The sequence below is a fragment of the Elephantulus edwardii genome, unplaced genomic scaffold (genome assembly GCF_000299155.1).
Source record: "Elephantulus edwardii isolate Elephantulus edwardi_28Jun2011 unplaced genomic scaffold, EleEdw1.0 scaffold00101, whole genome shotgun sequence".
In the NCBI taxonomy this organism is placed as follows: domain Eukaryota; kingdom Metazoa; phylum Chordata; class Mammalia; order Macroscelidea; family Macroscelididae; genus Elephantulus; species Elephantulus edwardii.
This window is the reverse complement of record NW_006399851.1, coordinates 7,596,940-7,617,073: the sequence shown is the minus strand read 5'-3', so window position 1 is coordinate 7,617,073 and position 20,134 is coordinate 7,596,940. Positions and strand designations below refer to the sequence as shown.

The window sequence follows — 20,134 nt, the reverse complement described above, 5'->3', positions numbered from 1 at the left end:
TAGAGCATGAGAAAGAATGAAAATCATGCCTGATTGAGAGAATATAATAGGCTTTTTTTGTGTTGACTAAACTGAGTCAATGTTTTTTTACCACCTCAGTATTTCCACTTCTGTATCTTAAGCGGAACCAAAGAGGAGATAGAATGCAGCTTCTAGTAGCTATAATTCTGTTGAATTGTTCCTATAATTGGGTTTATGAAAGACCTCTGTAGATGATGTACTTCTTTATGAGATAGCTTTACAACAGAAAGTGTTCCTACATATCATATTATATGAGCTGTAACCGAGAAGCCAATGAAACGAGTTTAAAGTTGATTTGTGCTTCCTTTGGGTTGACCTGGTGTTATTTTTAAAGTATGGTTCCAGTTGGTTTTCAATTTCACACGCACACACATGCATTTATGTGATTGGTGTTCTGTGAGCCAAATGATGACATGGTTGTACTCAGATTTCTGTGGACGGAAAAAGGAGAATACTGTATTTCTAGAAATGCAAATGTTTGTAAGATACCTGAAACTTGGGCCCTGAAGTACAAAGATAAACCTACATACAAAATTTGAAAAATAAAAAATATATATATATTTGAATCAACTAAATAGCAACACCAGCAGTATTCACAGTGATTTTTGAATGCTCTCTGGTTGCTTCCTAGTATGGAAGATTTTTGTGGCAAACGGGATGATGGTACATGAAGTGTGAAGCAGTATGTGGAATCTTTGGCTAAGATTTCAGAAACCTCACTAATTATTTCTGTAGACTCACAATAAACTGTTGCATGACAGGCCAAAGAAAAACCAACTCCAGCCCTTACAAATTTGAAATAATGACAATTTTCATGATTATAGTAATACAGTAAACATGAATTTGTATTAAACCATTATTGTAGAATGAGTATATGGATCCAAAGGGGGTGGGATGAGGATGTGGAGGGGGAGGGAGGGATTAATCATAGGGTTGTACAATTTGACGGATGGAGGTGTGATGGAAATCGGAAGAATCTGTTCTGGAAAACAATGTAGTTGAATTTTTTAAATAAACTAGTATAATTTTAAAAAGACAATAGATATTGTAAAGCAATAAGTAAAAAAATAGCTAAATGTCTTTTTTATGACAAAATGTCATACAAGACACTTATGAAAACCATGATTTATATACAACAGGGAGTCAGTGGTTAACCAACGTTTGTTGTGGTCTGTATTATTTACCACAGTTTCAAACTCAGATATTGGCTAAACATTTTTGCTCTCATATGAATGAAATTCCTTTGAGAGAAGACTTTAGACCATAAAGCCCAGATTAACTAAATAAATAAAACTTGCAGTCACTCATTATTCGGTTTCAGTTTATTTCAACTGAGCAGTTGAACGTAGAGACATTGTTTCTATAACAGAATTCTCCTTTCATGCAAGGTAGCTGTAAATCCTACCCCAAACTGCTGGTAGCAGGCACTTTCTTCTAGAAATAGCTGCTGTTTTAGCTGGGTACAGTCAACAGACATGCTCAGATATAGTGAGGATGTTGCTGGAAGGCAGCATCGTGTGAGGTCTGGAAACAACGCAGGGCAGCTGGCTCCACAGCTGTGCAAACTGTCTAATTCTATGGTTTGAGTGGGAGAAATCAACAGCCTCCATCCATTGCTGGAGATCCACAGGGGATGTTCAAGCCTTTTCCTCTTAGAAATGAAGATTTTTTTTTTCTTGTAGCCTATGTTTTGTGTGATTGTGAGGTCAAAACAAATAATTAGGGCACTCAATTGAGGAAGAGAGAAAAGAGAGCAGACTGTGAAAGAATGAGCGAGCCACTTGTTTATTTGCCCACCTTGTGTTACACGTTCGTTGAATTGTGTCTTCCGAAAAAAATATACCTTGAATTTCTGGCCCTTGTACATTGGATGTGTTCCTGTTTGGAACGAAGGGACTTTTTGTTTTGTTAATAGGGTCATATCAGCATGAGGAGAATCCCTAATCTAAACAATATATATATTTATTTTTAAAGCAAAGACTAGGGTACACGTAGAGACATAAGGGAGGAATTAGACGCCACTGGGGATGCTTGGCAAGCTAAGGAGACCGGAGGTCACAGGCATTTACCTACCAGGAAAGCGCTGACACACTCAAGACCCTGATTCACACTTTTAGCCTCGAAAACTATGAGCAATAAACTTCCATTCTTGTGCTATTTGTGTGACAGTGGCTTTAAGAAACTAAGACTCCTCTCACGGCACTGTCTGATGGTTCAAGTGCAGAAGGCTAGTTTTTCGTTTTAATCTAGTAGGTACCTTTCTGAGGAACGCTAGCAAAAGGGAACTGAATGCAGTTGGCACGTTACTAGGGAATGAAAAATGTCCGTAGCTCACGTGTGAAAAGTCAAACGCTGCATCCCTTACGGACAGATGACGATGGTGAGCAGGGTGTTAGATGCCGTTTTAAGGAGATCATAAATCTTCCATTGAAGAGAGTGGACCAGTGAAGCCATGATCTCAGGCGTCACCTCCTCAATCTTTCCACACTTCTGCCCTGTGCTGAGCATTTGGCCGTGACAAAAGCAATATTTTAAGTCCACCTCTCACTTTTCCATTCTTTGTGTCTCTGGCTTATCTGTGCCAGAGCTAGATGGCTAAAGCTGTTGCATGCACCTGGACCACATATGCTGCTAGCATTTCCACAGCACTTGACAGTTTGCAAAGCATTTTCACATTTAGTCCTCACATAACCAGGAAATTTAGGCAGAGTGTTTGTCCATGTCAGTTGTAGGCCCGTCAGAGGATGATTTCGTCTTGTATGCACAGACTCCAGTTTTTTAATCAGCTGGTTCTCTAATCACTTAACACTTGCTTGAATGATAAAAGAAGAGATGATGCTTCTCTCACTGTTCAAATGTAAAGATTCCTTGATTTTTTAAAAAAAATGTCTTCACCTGATATATGAGGATGTATATACATTCAATCTGGAACGTTGTATATCCTCTTATTCCCTCCACCCTCCCTTCTTTCTTCTCTATCCATCTTTCTCTACTTTTCTCTGTCTTCCTTCTCATACAACACTTTGTCTAACATCATAGAAATGTCTCTAACTTTACAGAAATGTTGGAAGACCCATAAGAGTTTGTTTTGGTTTTGTTTTTTCCCTCCTTTCTATTTGCAAAATGGAGAATGGCACCTGGGAGCCCTGGTGGCATAGTCTGAAGGAAGTTACGTGCATAACTTGGAGGCCCCACCTTAAAAAAAAAATCCACAGCAATAACTCAGGAGAAAGATGGATAATCTTTTCCTTTGTTATTTACAACCTCTGAAAATCTTTTGGAGGGTCAGCTATGAGCCTCTTTTGACTTGACTGCAGTGAGTTACAGTTAAGTTTGCAAAAAGGTAGCTCCAAGTTTGCTCATTTAACACAAGTTAGAGGATGGTTTTATGTGTCACTGTGTTGATTTTGACTCAAAAACAACTCTATGAGCCAAAGGATAAATCATTTTTAATGCCAATTTCCTTAACTTCTCAAATTTGACAGTGGCTTCTTTTCTAATTATGGGCTCATTACTTTTTTTCTGAAGACTAAGCAAGAAAACAAAAAAATAAAATGAATAGGGATAAAATTCAACCTGGGGAAAATGTGTTCCTCTGTGAACGTTTTCAGATTTTTAGCTCGTTTGGATTGTTCTTGGGAGTAATTTTACTTACCAGAAGACCATCCTTTCTACCTTGGGAGGATGAAAAGAAAATGAGACCACCTTTGTTCTTCAAAACAAACTTTTAAGATAGATACCATTATTAATCCAGTTCATAGATAAGCTATTAGAGACAGAGAAAGTATCAGTGATTGAACCAGGGATACACAGCTAGTAAGTAAGATCAGAGATTTAGGCCCCAAGAGTCTAAATGACTGGAGTATCACCTCATAAGTGTTCTACTTATGGGAAAAGAGAGACTGTTTTCACATTGCTTCTTTTCACACTTTTTTGTAGACCTTACTGTGAATTCACAGGTCACAGGCACTTCCCCCGCCCTTCACGGCCCCTTCCTTTACAAAAGGAACCCTGTTATCTGGGTGATTACAGCACTTGGGCTGCTATCTAAAATATTTGTTGTTTGAACTCATCAAGTTACTCTAAGAGAGAAAGATGCAGTGTCTGTATCCATAAAGATTGATAGCCTGGGAATTCATACGGGGAAGTTCTTTCCTACACTATAGGGTCATTGAGTCTAAATCAGCTTGAATTGGTGTGACTATAATCTAGCCTGTTGTTGTGTGTACCATCAGTCAGAACTGACCTTCCAGTGGGTTTTCAGAGGCAGTTAATTGCATTGGAGGAGATGGCCCGTCTTTCTCCTATGAAGCAGCTGGTGGATTTGAACTTCATACCTTGGCACTGGCAGCACAATTCTTACCACTATATTTTCTTCTCATTTTGAAGGAAATAGAGATATTTTTGTGAGTTCCTTAAGTATTGCAACCTTAGACACTATGCCTTCTGTGCTCAAACAGCTTTGATTCTCAGGAGTTTTTCTTCTTTAATTTGATTCATATCCACGGAAAAGAATAATATACCATACTTCTAGCTGTAAACCAATACCAACATGAGCTTTCCTTGCAGATCAATCTTCTGAATGCAGTTCAGAAAGAACTAGAAGACCAGGAGTTAAGACAATACTTTTCAAACTGTGGTTTGAGAAAAATCACTTAGGCTGATTTTATAATTAAAAATGTTAGGTTTGAATGATCTGAAATGAGATAGGTAGGACATGACAGAAAAACCTCATTTATTTGTACCATGTAACTTTATAAAAGTATTTATGAAAACATCTTTTCTATATATGACAAATGTTTCCCAAATTTATAAAGAGGAAACATAGTGAATGCTCTTGTAATATTTGTTAAGTGAAAGACTATTATTCTATTATTATTCCTCCTTTCTTCCCAAATAGGTCATGGATGGAGTAGAAACATTTTCCTCATCAACACCAAAGGATGAAGTAGTACAAAAACAATCAATGATATATAATACTGGGAAAATCTGCTGCCAGCAACCTCTTCAAAGTGCTGAAAAAACAAAGATGTCACTTTAAAAATTAAGGTGTGGTTGCCATAAGCAATGGTATTTTCAATTTTTTTCATACACATGTGAAATATGGATAATGAATAAGGAAGATCAGAGAAGAACTGATACCTTTGAATTATAGTGTTGGTGAGGCATATTGAATATACCATACATTGCCAAAGAACAAATAAACTTCTCTCAGAAGAGGTGAAGCCAGAGTATGCCTTAGAAGCAAAAGTAAAAAGACTTTGTCATACATTCTTTGGGCATGTTTTCAGGAGGGGTCTGTCTCTGGAAAAGAACAATTTGGAAAAGCAGCAGGGCATCAGTGAAAGGGGGGAATATCTTTAAGAATATGAACTGACAGAGTGACTTCAATAAGTCAACAAGGCACACCTGAGATTGTGAGGATGGTGTGGGAATGGACAAGATTTGATTCTGCTGCACATAGTTTCTATGAGTCAGAGCCAAATCAACAGCACTTATCCACAACAGCAGTATTACATTAATTTGCTGTTTGATTTTTAGAGACTTAGAAATAATAAGCAGTTTATGTTTCTAAGTGGAAAATTATCTTACTGATGAAGCTCAAAATAGTTTCAAAACCAACGAATGTGTCAGGCCTGTAGGTCTACAGTGGTACCCTGATTATTATTCAAGGACTGATCCACTAAATTGTTCTTTTTGACTATACCAAAGCAGAAAAAAAATATTAATAGGACAGCTACAGGCTTTTATGCAATATTTTCATTCATAAATGTAAAATAACTCTTGTTTTTGTTGTGCACCATCAAGTGGAAACTGACCCATAGCTGACCTTCCAGTGGGTGTTCAGAGGCAATTTAATTGCACAGGAGGAGATTGCCCATCTTTCTCCTGTGGAGCAGCTGGTGGATTTGAACCACGTGTCGTCAGGATTGCAGAACAACTCCTTACCACTAGACCACCAGAGCTCTCTAAAGTGACTGTTGTTGTTGTATTGTTGTTTTGTACCATCAAGTTGGAACGAACTCATAGCTGACCCTCTGGTGGGTTTCTAAAAGTAGTTAATCGCTTGGGAGAAATTGTCCACCTTTCTTCTTCAGAGCAGCTTGTGGGTTTGAACTGCGTGCCTTTGGGATTGCAGTGTAACTTCTTACCACTAGGCCATCAGAGACTATTAGTGGAAAATTAGTCAGCAATCAATGTAGAAAGTTAAGAGTCTCCATCACCATTCAATAAATCTATAGAAGGCATTTTCTGTTTTTTTTTAGAAAAGAAAATGTTACATTAAAGCAATTAAAATCTCAATAAGGCTATTACCCCTGCTTCTCCCCAAATCACATCCACTACCCACTACACATCAGAGAGTTAGGTCATCTTGCATTCTAGTCCACAATTCTACTTGATTCTTTTCTGCTGTGAGGGCTTTAAAAAGATTGTGCTCATGGAATGGATTGATGCCTTCGAGTTGTGGTGCTGGAGAAGAGTCTTGAACATACTATGGATTGCCAAGAGAACAAATAGGTCTGTCTTAGAGAGGGTGAAGCCAAGTCTTTCCTTGGAGGCTAGGATTTTGAAACTCCATCTCATATACTGTGGGCATGTGGCAAGAACTCGGAAGGGTGGTCAGACAGCACAGGAGAGGGAGACCCTGGATGAGATGGATTGATGCAGTAACTCGGGAGATGGAGGTTGGTGTGTCAGAGTTAGTGAGAATGGCTCAGGACAAGGAAGGGTTCAGAGCTGCTGTACATAAGATCATTATACATCACAAGCAACTCAATGGCACATAACAACAATAACATACTGTGACAGGTTTGGAAGCAGGAGTGGCATCCACTTCCTAAATAACATTCCTCTGGAAATCCTATGAACTTCAATAAATATCAATAGACGTAGAGGGGTTTCAGGCCTTTTGTTCATAGCGTCTCTATGAGTCATGCTTGACTTGAAGGCAATCAACAACTAAAACAAAAACCCACTGCACAGCACCTATCCAAGTGGACAGGTGGTGGGTAGGAGAGAGAGGAAAATATGAAACAGATATGCTAAATGTGCTAAAATTCCTCTTGAACCATGATATGACAATGAAAATTTTCATATGATAATAAAAATGTTTTATTTATCAACTGTTCTTTGAAGCACTCTTGTTTACATAACACACCAGCTAAGGGTATGTCCTTTTTTTCCATCTTTCTAAGTCAAGGGAGGAAAAAAAGTCATCTTTCCAAGTTATTTTCTGTTCCCACTTGAATTTCAGTTCTTTCACTTACACACTAAACAGCAGACCTCAAATTGAATTTCTATGTAGCAAAGAAATGTTATTGTTATGAGGTGCCAAAGAGTAGCTTCACAAATAAATTCTGATAAGTTTGTTTTGGCATAAAAATGCATTAATAAACGTATGTTCTAAATGCTAAATTCTATTTGCAAATCTTAAAATCCGCTTGAGAAAGAGTTAATGAGTTAGGATTATTGTAGGGTGTATCATGATTTGATCCCTTTTGTGATATAAAAAGGATTAATCTAATGAGCACAGAGGAGCCTGGGGGAGAGGGATGCGAACTTGCATTAGGATCATGAGGGAGCAAGAACTAAAAAGATACAAAAATCTTCCTCCACAAACAGCAGAGTGAGAAAGTGTTCCCTCTGAGCTGGAACCCCAAATTCAGATTTCTAGTCTCCTGAACTGTGAGAAAATAAATGTTTCCTTGTTAAAGCCACTCATTAGTGGCACCTCTGTTATGCAAGCAGTGGATAACTAAGAAGGGAGCTCTCATGGCCTAGTGGTAGGAAGCTGCACTGCAATCCCAAAGCACACTGAATCCACCAGCTGCTCAGTGAGAGAAAGATGGCCAGTCTCCTCCTGTGCAATTAACTATCACTGAAAACCTGCTGGAGGGTTAGCTCTGACTCAGTGGGCACCTAACCACATAGCAGATAACTAAGAAAATGTTCATCTGTATCTACTCTGAAGAGTAGTTTATTTGCTTTTGTCTCATTTATATGTTTATAGAGATAAAAGAGGGGATAAGTATAGTTTATGGCCAAGTTTTATGCCCATAGGTTAGAATTATTCCATTTATAAATTCCAGAGATGTACACTAACCATCTAAGGAGTCTTTGGGGTGCAAGGGTTAATTGAGCATTTAGCTGTTCATCAGAAAGTGGGCACCTCAAACTAACCAGAACCTCTGAGAGAGAAGAGAGCTGTCAAGATTATGATCTAGGAAACATGGTGAAACACTTCTATTCCATCATGTGGGGGTTACTATGGGTTGGAATCAGCTCAATGGCATTCAGCTCTGTGCATCTTGGCAGGTTCTGCTTTTTAGATGGAGTAAATACATGTTCCCCCTTCCTGGAAATGCAAAGATATAAAGGCAAAATATACACCTTCTACACCTATTTCTCTATTAATTATATGAGAACAGAATAGAGACAGGGAAATGAGAATTGTGAAAAGAATTCCTTTTTAGTTTCCTGATTCTTCCTTTATTGCTAAGAGTGCTTCAGTGTCTTATTCAATGACACAAGCAAGTTATTAAACACGAACTCTGTTAGAGACTCTAGTCCCTACATATCTAAATTAATATATTCTCTAAATATGCTGTATATTAAATGTGTATCATTAATAAATATTAATTATTTTTGCTAGGAAACTCTGGTGGCCTAGTAGTAAGAAGTTGCACTCAGTTCAAATCTACCAGCTACCCTTCAGGAGAAAGATGGATGGTCTCCTGTGCAATTGAAAGCATCTGAGAAACTTCTGCAGCATCAGCACAGAGTCAGTTCTGACTTGACAGCACATGACAGCAACAATTCTTTGGGCTAAAATATTTTTATCACAATGCTTATTTCCTCCCATGTAATTGAAAGAACATATTGCATGTGGTTGTTAGATGCAATGAAACTCACATTATATGTGGTTGTTAGTTGCAATAAGGTTGATTTAGACTCATGTTGACTCTACTTGTACAGAGGAGAACTGTTCCACAAAGTTTTCTTGATTATAATTATTATAAAAAGAAATTATCAGACCTTTCTTCCATACCCCCACTGAGGGAGTGTGTAGTGCCAACATTCAGTTATTAGTTTATAGACATTAAGTATTTGTAACTACTTCTAATTATAAGTATGGAACTTTATGCTTAATACCATTAGAAATTCTGACTGTAATTTCTAAGCAATACTGCATGTAAAATAAATTATATTTTATGTTCACAGTAGAAGCAAGAAAACTATTCACATAAACTTTAAAGACTGGATAAGACTTGACCATCTTTTTTAGCCTATGTCCTTCACTTTAGAGATAAGTGAATCAAAGCCTAGAAAGAATATATAACTTGACCTAAGTCTTACTGGACAAGCATCTTTATACTAGGTTCTTCTGGATGTGAGTCAGGTTCTTGACATTTTTTATGAAAAAAACCTCCATAATCTTTCAGGGAATAAAATTATTTGAACATATATAGAAAGCAAACAAACAATTTAACATTAAATCATTAGGCAACAGTACAATGTTTAGTTGTTTAGGAATTTTAATAAAGCTTAGACCAAAGACACTAAGAAACAGTAATCACTTAAGAAAGATTTTTCATTCAGATTTCCCCATAAATGATCTTAAAATTTGTTGTTTCAGTTATGAGATGGTAAGTGTCATATCACATATTGTTAGTTACCTTCCTGTAACTTGTTCATATTATTTATATTAACTGAGGCTGACTTCCTTACCACCACCTTACTCACATTATCAAATTAAGAAGAAGGACAGAATTTCAGATGCCTTCCCTCCTAACAGAAACCTGTGGTCATTTATTTGGTTAATGAGTGTGAGAAATAATACTTGAAAAGAGAGACTAGACACGCCAAATAAGAGCTAGAACCATATATGTGACGGAGTAAATTTGAAATCAATAAATCTACTTATACATTTAATTCAATAAATCTTTCTGCATACTTATCTATGTTTCTCTGTATCTATGTACACCTATGTATCTATCTTTATATCTGTTTATCTACATATACATAGAAAAAGAGGAAGAGGACATTTTTTAATGACAGAATAAAAGAGGATGCTTGCCAGGAGCTTTCAATTGAGAAAATATAGTCTTTCTCTCATTATAACAATAGTCACTATTTTGTTTAGGGACAGATCTCATTGCTAAAGAGATAATAGTACATTTTGGACTGCCAGTTCTCAACATTAGGGACTTCTACAATTCAGCTACGTGATCAAAGTCTTCTTTCTTAGTTCCAAAAGGGATAAAGGATATTCCAACATCCGATTTGTAACAATCTGGCTGCCCCATCCATTTCATAATTATTCAGACCAACCCACTTCTGACTTCCAGTAATCTCTGGCCCTTTAAAGAATAGAAGAAACCTGTGGAAGTCAGAACAGCTATCTTTAGATGACAGTAGGAGATAAAAGAGTTCTCATCTTTCTGGAGTGAGTGTGTACTCTGGGATAACTTTAATTTGAAAATTTTCCAGACAAAACAATTCTGAAATGCTAACAATGATAAATCTCCATATGGCTAAAAAAATGTATTGAATATTCTTCTCAAAAATGCCCAACATTGATTTTGTGTTTAAAAAAGTCCCCAGTGGGGATGATAAATCTTCCTTTTTTTGCATTCCCTTAAGTAACTTTAGATGTGCCTAAATCTTCTATTTATCTAACACGTTCATGTGTAATTACTAAGATGTCTCTGTTTAGCACGTTCTATGTATCAGAATCTTTCCTATATACTGGGAATAATGCAATTTATGTTTAGGAATTCAATACCTTATCAGAAAATGTCTGGTGCATTAGCTGTAACTTTTCTTTTTGTGGCCGATTTTGTGGGACATAGATGTGGATGAATGATTTCCTAAGACAGATGGAGTCAGTGATATTCATTAATGTGAATATAATTTTAAAACACTTGCTACTAATAGTGTGAACAAACTCTTCTCTTATAAGATGCCCTTTTAGCGCATTTGAATTTCTCAGGATAAACCTCTTCCAGTACTTGAAGTGAGGTCAGTGTGTCTGTATAACCTTCAGCAAATGCATTAATTTTATTTTACATTTCTCCTGTCTTCAGCAAATGACTATTTGTCAATATTTATATAAATATTAAGGGCTGGGCAGAATTATTTTTTATTGAGATTTTAATGAAAGTTTATAGAGATTTATAGAGATTTCCATTCATTCATTGTTGCACATTTCACTGAGCAGAAGTTTTGAAAATCTAAGAAGGGGGCTCTTTAGAAAAATAACACTCAAGTCTCAGAAACTTCTGTTCTCTTTTTCACAGTAAGATGAACCTTGAAATTAACATCTTCATAAAGTGATGAAAGATCCATATTTGGATACTATTCTTTGAATTGCTTAGGACTTTTGGTGAAGAAATAGACCTTTCACACAAGTTATGGAGTTGTTTATGAAATTATATTGCTTAGAATTGTCAGTGGGTGTAATTGAAGGAATGCTTAAATATTTAATTAGTATTCAGAATGTGTACTTTCATTGAGCACTGTGTATACCCCAAATGATTCTAAGATACCTCAGTAAAATGAAAAATAGACATTTACTTCCTCGATGTACTTCCTATCTCTTAAACACTACACATGAATTAATATATAATGAATATGTGTGAAAATTAATATTAAGCACAAATAGTTCATATCAAAGATTTTCTCTGGGAAGAATAAGCAATGACTATGGAGAGGCAGGAAAGAGGTAGGAAACAGCTTCCTTGCTTAATTGTTAATAAATTGTTGTCAAGAGACAAACCAAATTCTCTGTGTCCAAAGTATGTAATTAACCCAGAATGTACAGATTCCTCTGTTCAAGCAATGTGATAATGACACTAATAGTTTAATTACAACTTGCTGCTCAAAGAGATAAACAAGGCTGTTTGCTTTTATAAGGAGGAGTTACAATTACTCTTAAATGGGGGTAGGGGTGGGGGAAGGCACATCTGCAAGCAGATCTTACTTTGTCAGGAAAGCAACCAGAAACCATCTGGAAAATAAACAAAGCCCCAGGAGTGAGCAGGCATGAAACTAGAGCAAGAACACCCGATTTGAGCTGTGGAGCAGTAGGCATGAGAAGTAGTTCAAGGATAGAAAAGTTTTCCGTAGCCAGGCCTTGTGCATTTTCCCTGGAATGCCATCACAGAGCACTGCATACCGCCTCCTCCAATGTCCATGCTACAGTCACATCTCTATTAGAGTCCTTGGCTTCAGTACCACAGGGAAGGACAGCTCCCTTACTGCAGTATGGCCTGCTGAGACTGCTATCCCTCCCTTCCCAACACCCTCTCTAACGCACTTTTCTTTTTTACTGTGTCTTTCTTGCTACTTTGCATTTAAGGGTACTTCAAGGACCTGGCAGAAGGTTCTAAGGAAATCCTGTGAATTTATTTCCAAAGGAAATTAAGACAAATACTTCCTGGGTCAGTCTTTTAATTGGTTAACCTCCAGAATAATTTAACCAGATGAAAAGCCTGCAAGTCATATTGAGTAACAAAATAGCTCAACTTTTCTCAGCTGTAGCTGACCCTTGCATCACTTTGTAAATGTTTTATTCTTCTTTGCTTGTTAGAAGTACTAACAGAAGGCAAACCATCTTTATCTACTGTGTCTAATACACCCTAAGGGAATCTTGGTAGCAAAGGGATCGGTATAACAATTTCTAATGCCCTGGACTGGAAAAACAATCTTGATCCTAAAACAAACTCTTCACAATCCTTTACAAGATGTCTCACAACAATATGATAAGCCTGGAGCATACAAGTTAGAGTTTCAACAGTTCCAAAATGAGTGCCATAGAATATTGCAGTATGTCACATAGTGTGCCAAAGCTTTCACAATGAAGTCCCCTTTTACATGGCCTGAGATAAACATTGACAAAAATAAAGGCTTATGTATGATTACAAGAGCTCGGATCATCAAGATGGGAAAATTACACTCAAGGAATTTGGCTGTTGTTGCCATTCTCCCAACCTGAGCTCTTAGGTGCTTAGTCAGAACATTTCTTTTTTTGAGCATATCATTCTCCTTTTCTCTAAACTTCTCATTGGGCATGAATACCCATCATTTGAATTTCCTCATTGTGTAAATACACACCCCCAAACCACCTACTTGTACACATACAAACACACCCTTTTTGATTAGGTTTCATTTAAAAGGATTTTTACTTCCCTAGATAAAAAGGCTTCATCATCATCTGCTTTTTAAACTTATTTTTAAACAGCGCCTTTAGGAAAATTCCCTCACTTCATTTGTATCAAAATGTCTAGAATACTGTGGAACTCTGAAAAAGAAGGAACACAAGCCAAGGTTGGGGCACAGGAGTCATTCAAGGCTGGGGGTGAGGGAAGCAGCACTGTGAAGTTACTGGTGAACAACTTTCTCCCATTGGTAGTGATAACTTACTTGGGGCAAAAGAGGCATGAAGTCTGCCTGTGAGTGGGAGTCCAAAACTCAGTATTGGGAACCGCAGGTAACCCCTGAGAGCTCTCAGTGAGAGTGATTTAGACTCTTTTTAAATTGTCCTTTTCCTTCTTTCATCCTCTTTCGGTCATCTCAGCAATTCTCTCTCCCCACTCCCCCACCCCCCTTAAATTGCATTGGGTCACTTTGGACAAGAGTTCCAGAGCCAGCTTCTAATGAAGGAACATGAGTCCTTCGGTCTTGTGGATAGTATTGTCACAGTGGTTTCCAGCGGTTTGGTGAGAGAGAAAGGTTCCACTCTCAAGGAGTCAACCCCGCCCCCTCTTCACTCCAACACACAGCAGTACTACCAACCTGTCACAACCACCAGAGTCTGAATGTCACCAACAAGTTCCACCTCGTGGCAGCCCTGCCAGCAAACCTACTCGCCAAATGGAGCATGGGCAGCGCCTCCACGCCCAGCCTGCAGACCCTCACCCTGACCTCTCTTGTGGCCAATGGATGGGATCATTGTTACCACTGACAATACTTCCCTCTCTGCAGGAAGGGAAAGCCCCGCTGTGGCTCCTGGGCGGATATGGGGTTCCACGCACTACCCTCCCCCACCTCCGCATCCCTCTCTTACACACACACCCTCCTGACACCCGCAACACAAAGAGAGTGAGCGCCTGGCGCCCTGCGGGGAGGGGGGAGGGCAGAGTGGGACCAGTATGGGGGCTGGACCGGCCAGGAGGAGGGCGGGGAGGAGTGAGCTGGGTGAGGAGTGAATGCACAGCGCACAAGTCCTCCTTACCTGCGCCCAGGTTGAAGGAGATCCTGGCCTCCGCGAGGTACGGCGTGTCACTCTTGGAGCGGACCCTCCTGATGGGCCTCCGGTCTATATCATCCTCCGAAGATGCCGCCATTAATGTGGGAGGCAAGAGCAGGGTCGCCCGGCGAGCTGAGAGGGAGAAAAGGATGGAGAGGGAGAGAGGGGGAGAGGCGCAGAGGGGGAGGAGGGGAAGGAAGAGGATCCTCGGAAAGGGGGAGGGGTGGGAGAAGAAGGGAAGAAGGTGGGGGAGGGAGGGGAAAGAGAAGGAAAAAAGGGGGAAAAAGAGGGAGAGAGAAAGAAAGAGCAAAGGAGAGAAAAGGGTGAAAGGGAGAGAAAGAAAATCCGTTAAGGATTCGTGGACTGGAGCAGAGAGCAGGCTGTCCCTGGCTGGTGCCCAGGGCTCCCGCTAACTCCTCTCCCAGCCTCAGGGCCAAAGGGTCAGTGCTTCGGGCTGCCTCACTGCCTCGTGCCTGCAGCCCCAGTTTGTCAGCTCTCAGCATAGATAGGCTAACGCGAAAGGGGAGACTCCACCGCAAAGATGCCCAGTCAGCACTGTGCCCTCTCCCGCCAAACGCACTTACTCTGCTCTCCAAGTGCACACTGAGGTCTCTTCAACACACATTATCACCAGGCTGGAGATGCAGGACAACTACTCTAAGTTGGGCTTTCACTGCTGGGTTATATACTCCCAGCACTGCAATCCCAGATCTAGATGGTAATAGAGATGGGCATTGCAGGGGTACTCAACTGCCCCATCCCTTCTCAGACAGGAGATCAGAGAGGGAACCACATCTGAAATCCATCCAAGTCTCTTACTTGTCCCTTGTATTCTCAAGTGGAGGATAGAGGAAAATATTATGTGAGTTTGGGAGGAACTTGGCAGGAAGGCTTCTAGTGTTGCTCTTCTGAATGTAGGTAGGGTATATTCAGGACATAGCTAACAACAACCCCCCACTCCGCATCACAACCACAGACTTCTAGGAAATTCTTATCTCTTCCTAAATACTCATTAATTAACCTTCAATCTTTTCTGTGTTTTGGTTACTATATGACAAAAATAGTCTTTGGATTATTCCTGTAGTCTCTGCAACTTTGTACCACTGCTTCCCAGGAAGAAGTGAAAAACAAAGGGATTTTATATTTGCTTTGAAAGTTTGCACCATGGCCCCCAACATAGATACACATGATGACCTAGGAAAGTTCTGGGGTGTGGGTCAGAATGGGTTGATAATCTCATTGAGCCTACTGATGGGCTGACCTTTTTTATCCTTTGACCACTTTTGGTACTTGGTCTCTCTGTGGTCTGATATCATCATCTCTGCTGCCTCATAAGAGCTCACCTGGAGTTCACAGATAAAACTTACCCTGATTCTCTCAATGCTACAAAGAAAATTTCACTGTCTTGCCCTTCAGTCTCAGAGGAGGAATTGCTTCTCCTCTCCGCTGAAGTTGGCAGTTCTAACAACTCACCCCCAAATCTTCAGTCTCTCAGTATTTATTCCTATCTTCACAGTACCTGTTGTTGTTGTTAAGTGCTGTCAAGTTGTAGGCAACTCATAACAACCCTATGAAAAAAAGACCTGGATACTTGTATAACTTTCATCCTCTCTCCAGGTTCATAGGGTTTCTGCAGGCAAGCTATTTCCGATGGCACTCCTGCTTCCAAGCTTGTTTTAATCCAGGAGCTCCACCAAACACCGTCCACCATGGGTAACCATTCTCCCATTTGACACATCAATGTCACAATTCCTAGGGATTCTTTATTTTAGAAAACTCTATCTACCTTTGACCTTGCTGCTTCCTCTTAAAAACAAAGAGCAAAACAAAACAAAAACACGTCAAACTCATTGTCATGGAGTGCATAGCTAACCCTCCAGCAGATTTTCAAAGACTATAAATCATACAGGAGGAAATTCTTCATCTTTCTCCTGCAGAGATAGCTGGTGGTTTAGAACCAGGGGAGAGATGCCCGTTAGGGTTAGCTGGCCTACTCTCTATGCACTAGGCCAAGGTCTACTATATTATTTCCTTCTCTTTCCATTTAATTTTCCAGCAAAACTTTTAGCTCCTTGACTATTTGTGCTGCTAACTCCTTCTTATCGTCCCCTCCCCTGATTTCTACGCTTGCCATTCAACAAGTTATGCTAAAAATCATCAATCTCCTTCTTAAGGAAAAATTTGTTCCTTTATTGTTTTTTTTCTGACTACTGAAATTCTGAAAGTTTTCCATTTCTTAAAATTTTTCCTGTTGTAGTGTACTGAGTTAGAACCAATTCATACCCAAACCTCCAGTGGGTTTTTAGAAGCAGTAAATTGCACAGGGATTTGAAAGATTGTTCATCTTTCTCCCTGTGTGGTGTCAATGACTTGTCCTCAGCTGCTAACCTATAGATTGGTATAAGAAAGCACCAACAAGGAGTTGCTTAAGCAAAACAAGGGACCACTACATGCTCTAAATCAGGAAAGGTATGTGTCAGGGTTGTGTCCTTTCTCCATACAAATTCAATCTGCATGTTGAGCAAAATAGTCATAAAATTGGATTATATGAATAAGAATGTGACATTGGAATTGGAGGAAGATTCACCAAAACCCTGCATTAAGCAGGTGACACAATCTTGCTTGCAGAAGGAGAAGATTAAAAACACTTATTGCAAAAGATCAAAGACTACAGCCTTCAAAATGGGTTACTTCTCAACATCAAGAAAACACAAATATTATTTCACAATAGTGGTCTTATGCAATATTTGTCCTTATGTGACTGAATTATTTCACTCCACATAATGCTCTCACTCAGCATAATGATCTCTGGGCTGTTCCATGTTATATAATATTTTATGACATAGCTATTACTTAGTGCTGCATAGTACTCCATTTTGTAGATATACCACAGTTCCTCAATCCTTTCATTTGTTGGGCATTTGGGCTGTTTCCATTTTCTTGCTATTAAGAATAACACTGCTATGGACATAGGTGCACCTGTCTATTCATGTTTCAATTATGATTTCCTTGGGATATATTCTTAGCAGTAGAAAAGCTGGGTCATATAGGATTTCTATGTTTAGCTTTTTTGAAGAAATGTCAAATAATTGTTAAAATAGGAAGATAACTGAGCAAGATCTGTAGAAATGTTCAAAAGGGGAGAAGAAGACAAAAGGGAGTCAGAAAAAGGAGAAGGAGGAAAAAGTATTGGAATAGTTGAAGTTGGTGGGTGAAGAGGGATAAAGGACAGGGAAAGGTTCAATGTGACTTAAAAATATGGAGTGATAATAGCAATAAATCAAGGCAATTAATTATGCAAAATATAAAGTAGATGAATGTATAAAATGTAATGTACATGAATGAAACACAGTGTATATAAATAATAGTGTAAAACAAAGTACATGTATGAAATGCAATAAATGTGAATGATTGATTGCTGTTAAGGATCTCTCCAACGTTCTGAAAAGCAATTATATGAGTCAAAAAACTAAGGTGCTCCTGATTCAGGCCGTGGTCTTTCTAATGACCTGCTGTGCATCTGAGAGCTGGACAGTGAAGACAGATGATAGAAGAACGGATGCATTTGAGTTGTACTGCTGGAGAAGAGTACTGAACATCCCATGAACTGCCCAAAGAACAGAGAGATGTTGGAGAAAGTGAAACCAAAATGTTTCTCAGAGGCAAAGTTGATGAAATTCCATCTCACACTTTTTGAATATGTTGTTAGGAGAGGCTATTTCTTGGAAAAGGACATCATGTATAGAAAAGTGGAGTGCCAACCAAGGAGAGAAGATCCTCAATGAGATGGATTGACACAGTGTCTGCAGCGATGGACTCAAATGTGTCAGGCATGATAAAGATGTCACAAGATAGGACAGAGTTCAGATCTATTGTTCATGGGATTTCTATGAGTCAGACTCCATTCTACGCCACTTAACAACATGGAAAAAATGACAAATTTTAAAAAAAGAAAGAAAACACAAATCTCACAACTGGACCAACAGGCAATATTATGATAGATGGAGAAAAGACTGAACTTGTAAGTGATTTCATTTTACTTGGACCCACAATCAACTTTATGACAGCAGCTGTCAAGAAATCCAAAGACATGTTGCTAAGGGAAAATCTGCTGTTAAGGACTTCCCCAAAGTGCTAAAGAGCAAGGACGTCACTGTTAAGACTAAGCTGCACCTGATCCCAGACATGTTGCTGTGTGCCATTAAGTCAGAACCAACTCGTAGGTGATTTCCCCAGCAAGTTTCCAGAGGTAGTTAATCACAGGAGAAGATTGTCTAACCTTCACCCACAAAGCAACTGGTCGATCCAAACTGTGTGCCTTTGGAATTACAACACAGTTTCTTACCCATAGGCCAGCAAAGCTCCCTGGTCCATGTCCTAGTATTTTCAATTGCTCTGTATACAACTGAAAGTTGGACAATGAATAAAGATAACATAAGAATTGATTACTCTGAATTGTGATGTTGGCAAAGAATACTGAATATTCTTTGTTGTTGCTGTTATGTGCCATGGAGTTGAGTATGACTTATAGTGACCCTAATAAGAACAGATCTGAACTCTGTCCTATTCTGTGCAATCTTCATCCTTGACATACTTGAACCCATTGTTGCAGTCACTGTGTCACTTCATCTCACTGGGAGTCTTCCTTTCTTTCACTGACCTTCCAACTTTACTAGTATAATGTCCCTTTCCAAGGAATACCCACTTCTAACAAATGATTAAAGTACATGAGGTGAGGCTTCACCACCTTCTCTCTAAGGAGCACTCTCGCTGCACCTTATCCAAGACATACTGTTAGTTCTTTTGGAAGTTCATTAGGTATTCAGTACTCTTCTCCAATACCACAACTCAAAGGTATAAATTGACTTCTGTCATTCCTATTTATTGTCCAGCTCTCAGGTGCACAGTAGGTGATTGAAAAGACTAAGGCTTGAATTAGGCACACCTTAGTCTTCAAACTGATATCATTAACTCTCATTAAGAAAAGATCCCTGATAGGAGACTTTCCCAACACAATATATCTCTTGATTTCTTGATTTGTGGTGCCAGTGGTGTTGATTGTGGATCTAAGTAAGATGAAGTAATTGACAATTTCAATCTTTTCTCCATCTATCACTATGTTGGGTATTGGCCCAGTGGTAAAGACCTTTGTTTTCTTGATGTAGAGATGCAATCCATATTGAAGCCTATAGTCTTTGATCTTCTGCAACAAGTGTTTGAAGTCTTATAAGTACTGATTCCTCCTTGTAACATGCTCAAAGTATGTCAGACAAAGCTTCAGAATCCTTGCCTCCAACGGGCAGCCTCATTCTTCCCTCCAGGATGAACCTGTTTGTTTTCCCAGCAGTCTATTGTATATTCAATACTCTTCTCCAGCACCACAGCTCAAAGGTACAAATCCTTTTATCATCCCTAGTCATTGTCCAGCTTTTTGATGCATAGCATGTAATTGCAAAGACCATGGCTTGGATCAGGTGCACCTTAGTCTCCAGGCTGACATCGTTGCTCTTCAGTACTCTGGAGATGCCCCTCATAGCAGACTTTCCCAATGTAATTTGTTGATTTCCTGGCTGCTGGTACTGAGAGTATTGACTGTGGAGTTTAGCAAACTGAAGCTGTTAACAATCTCAGTCTCTTCACTATCTATTATGATGCTGCCAATTGTCCCAGAAGTGGGAATTTTTGTTATCTTGATGCTGAGCCATATGCCTTCCACACTGAAGGCTGCAGTCCTTGTTAGTATAGGTTGTTGTTGTTGCTATGTGCCATTGAGTCGCTTGTGACTCATAGCGACCCTATGTACAACAGCCGTAAACCCTGCTCTATCCTGTGCCAGTCTCAGTGCCTCTGACACACCCATCC

At 39.2% G+C, this 20,134-nt stretch overlaps 1 protein-coding gene across 1 annotated transcript in view; it reads right to left on the bottom strand.

The window, feature by feature from the left end:
- The window catches only part of PHACTR1 (phosphatase and actin regulator 1), an 815,088-nt gene that overhangs the window by 751,613 nt on the left and 43,341 nt on the right, over positions 1-20,134 (bottom strand). The window contains exon 4 of the mRNA XM_006891609.1: positions 14,258-14,404. Coding sequence (XP_006891671.1) covers positions 14,258-14,404 — 147 coding nt within the window. The remainder of the gene's footprint in view (positions 1-14,257; positions 14,405-20,134) is intronic.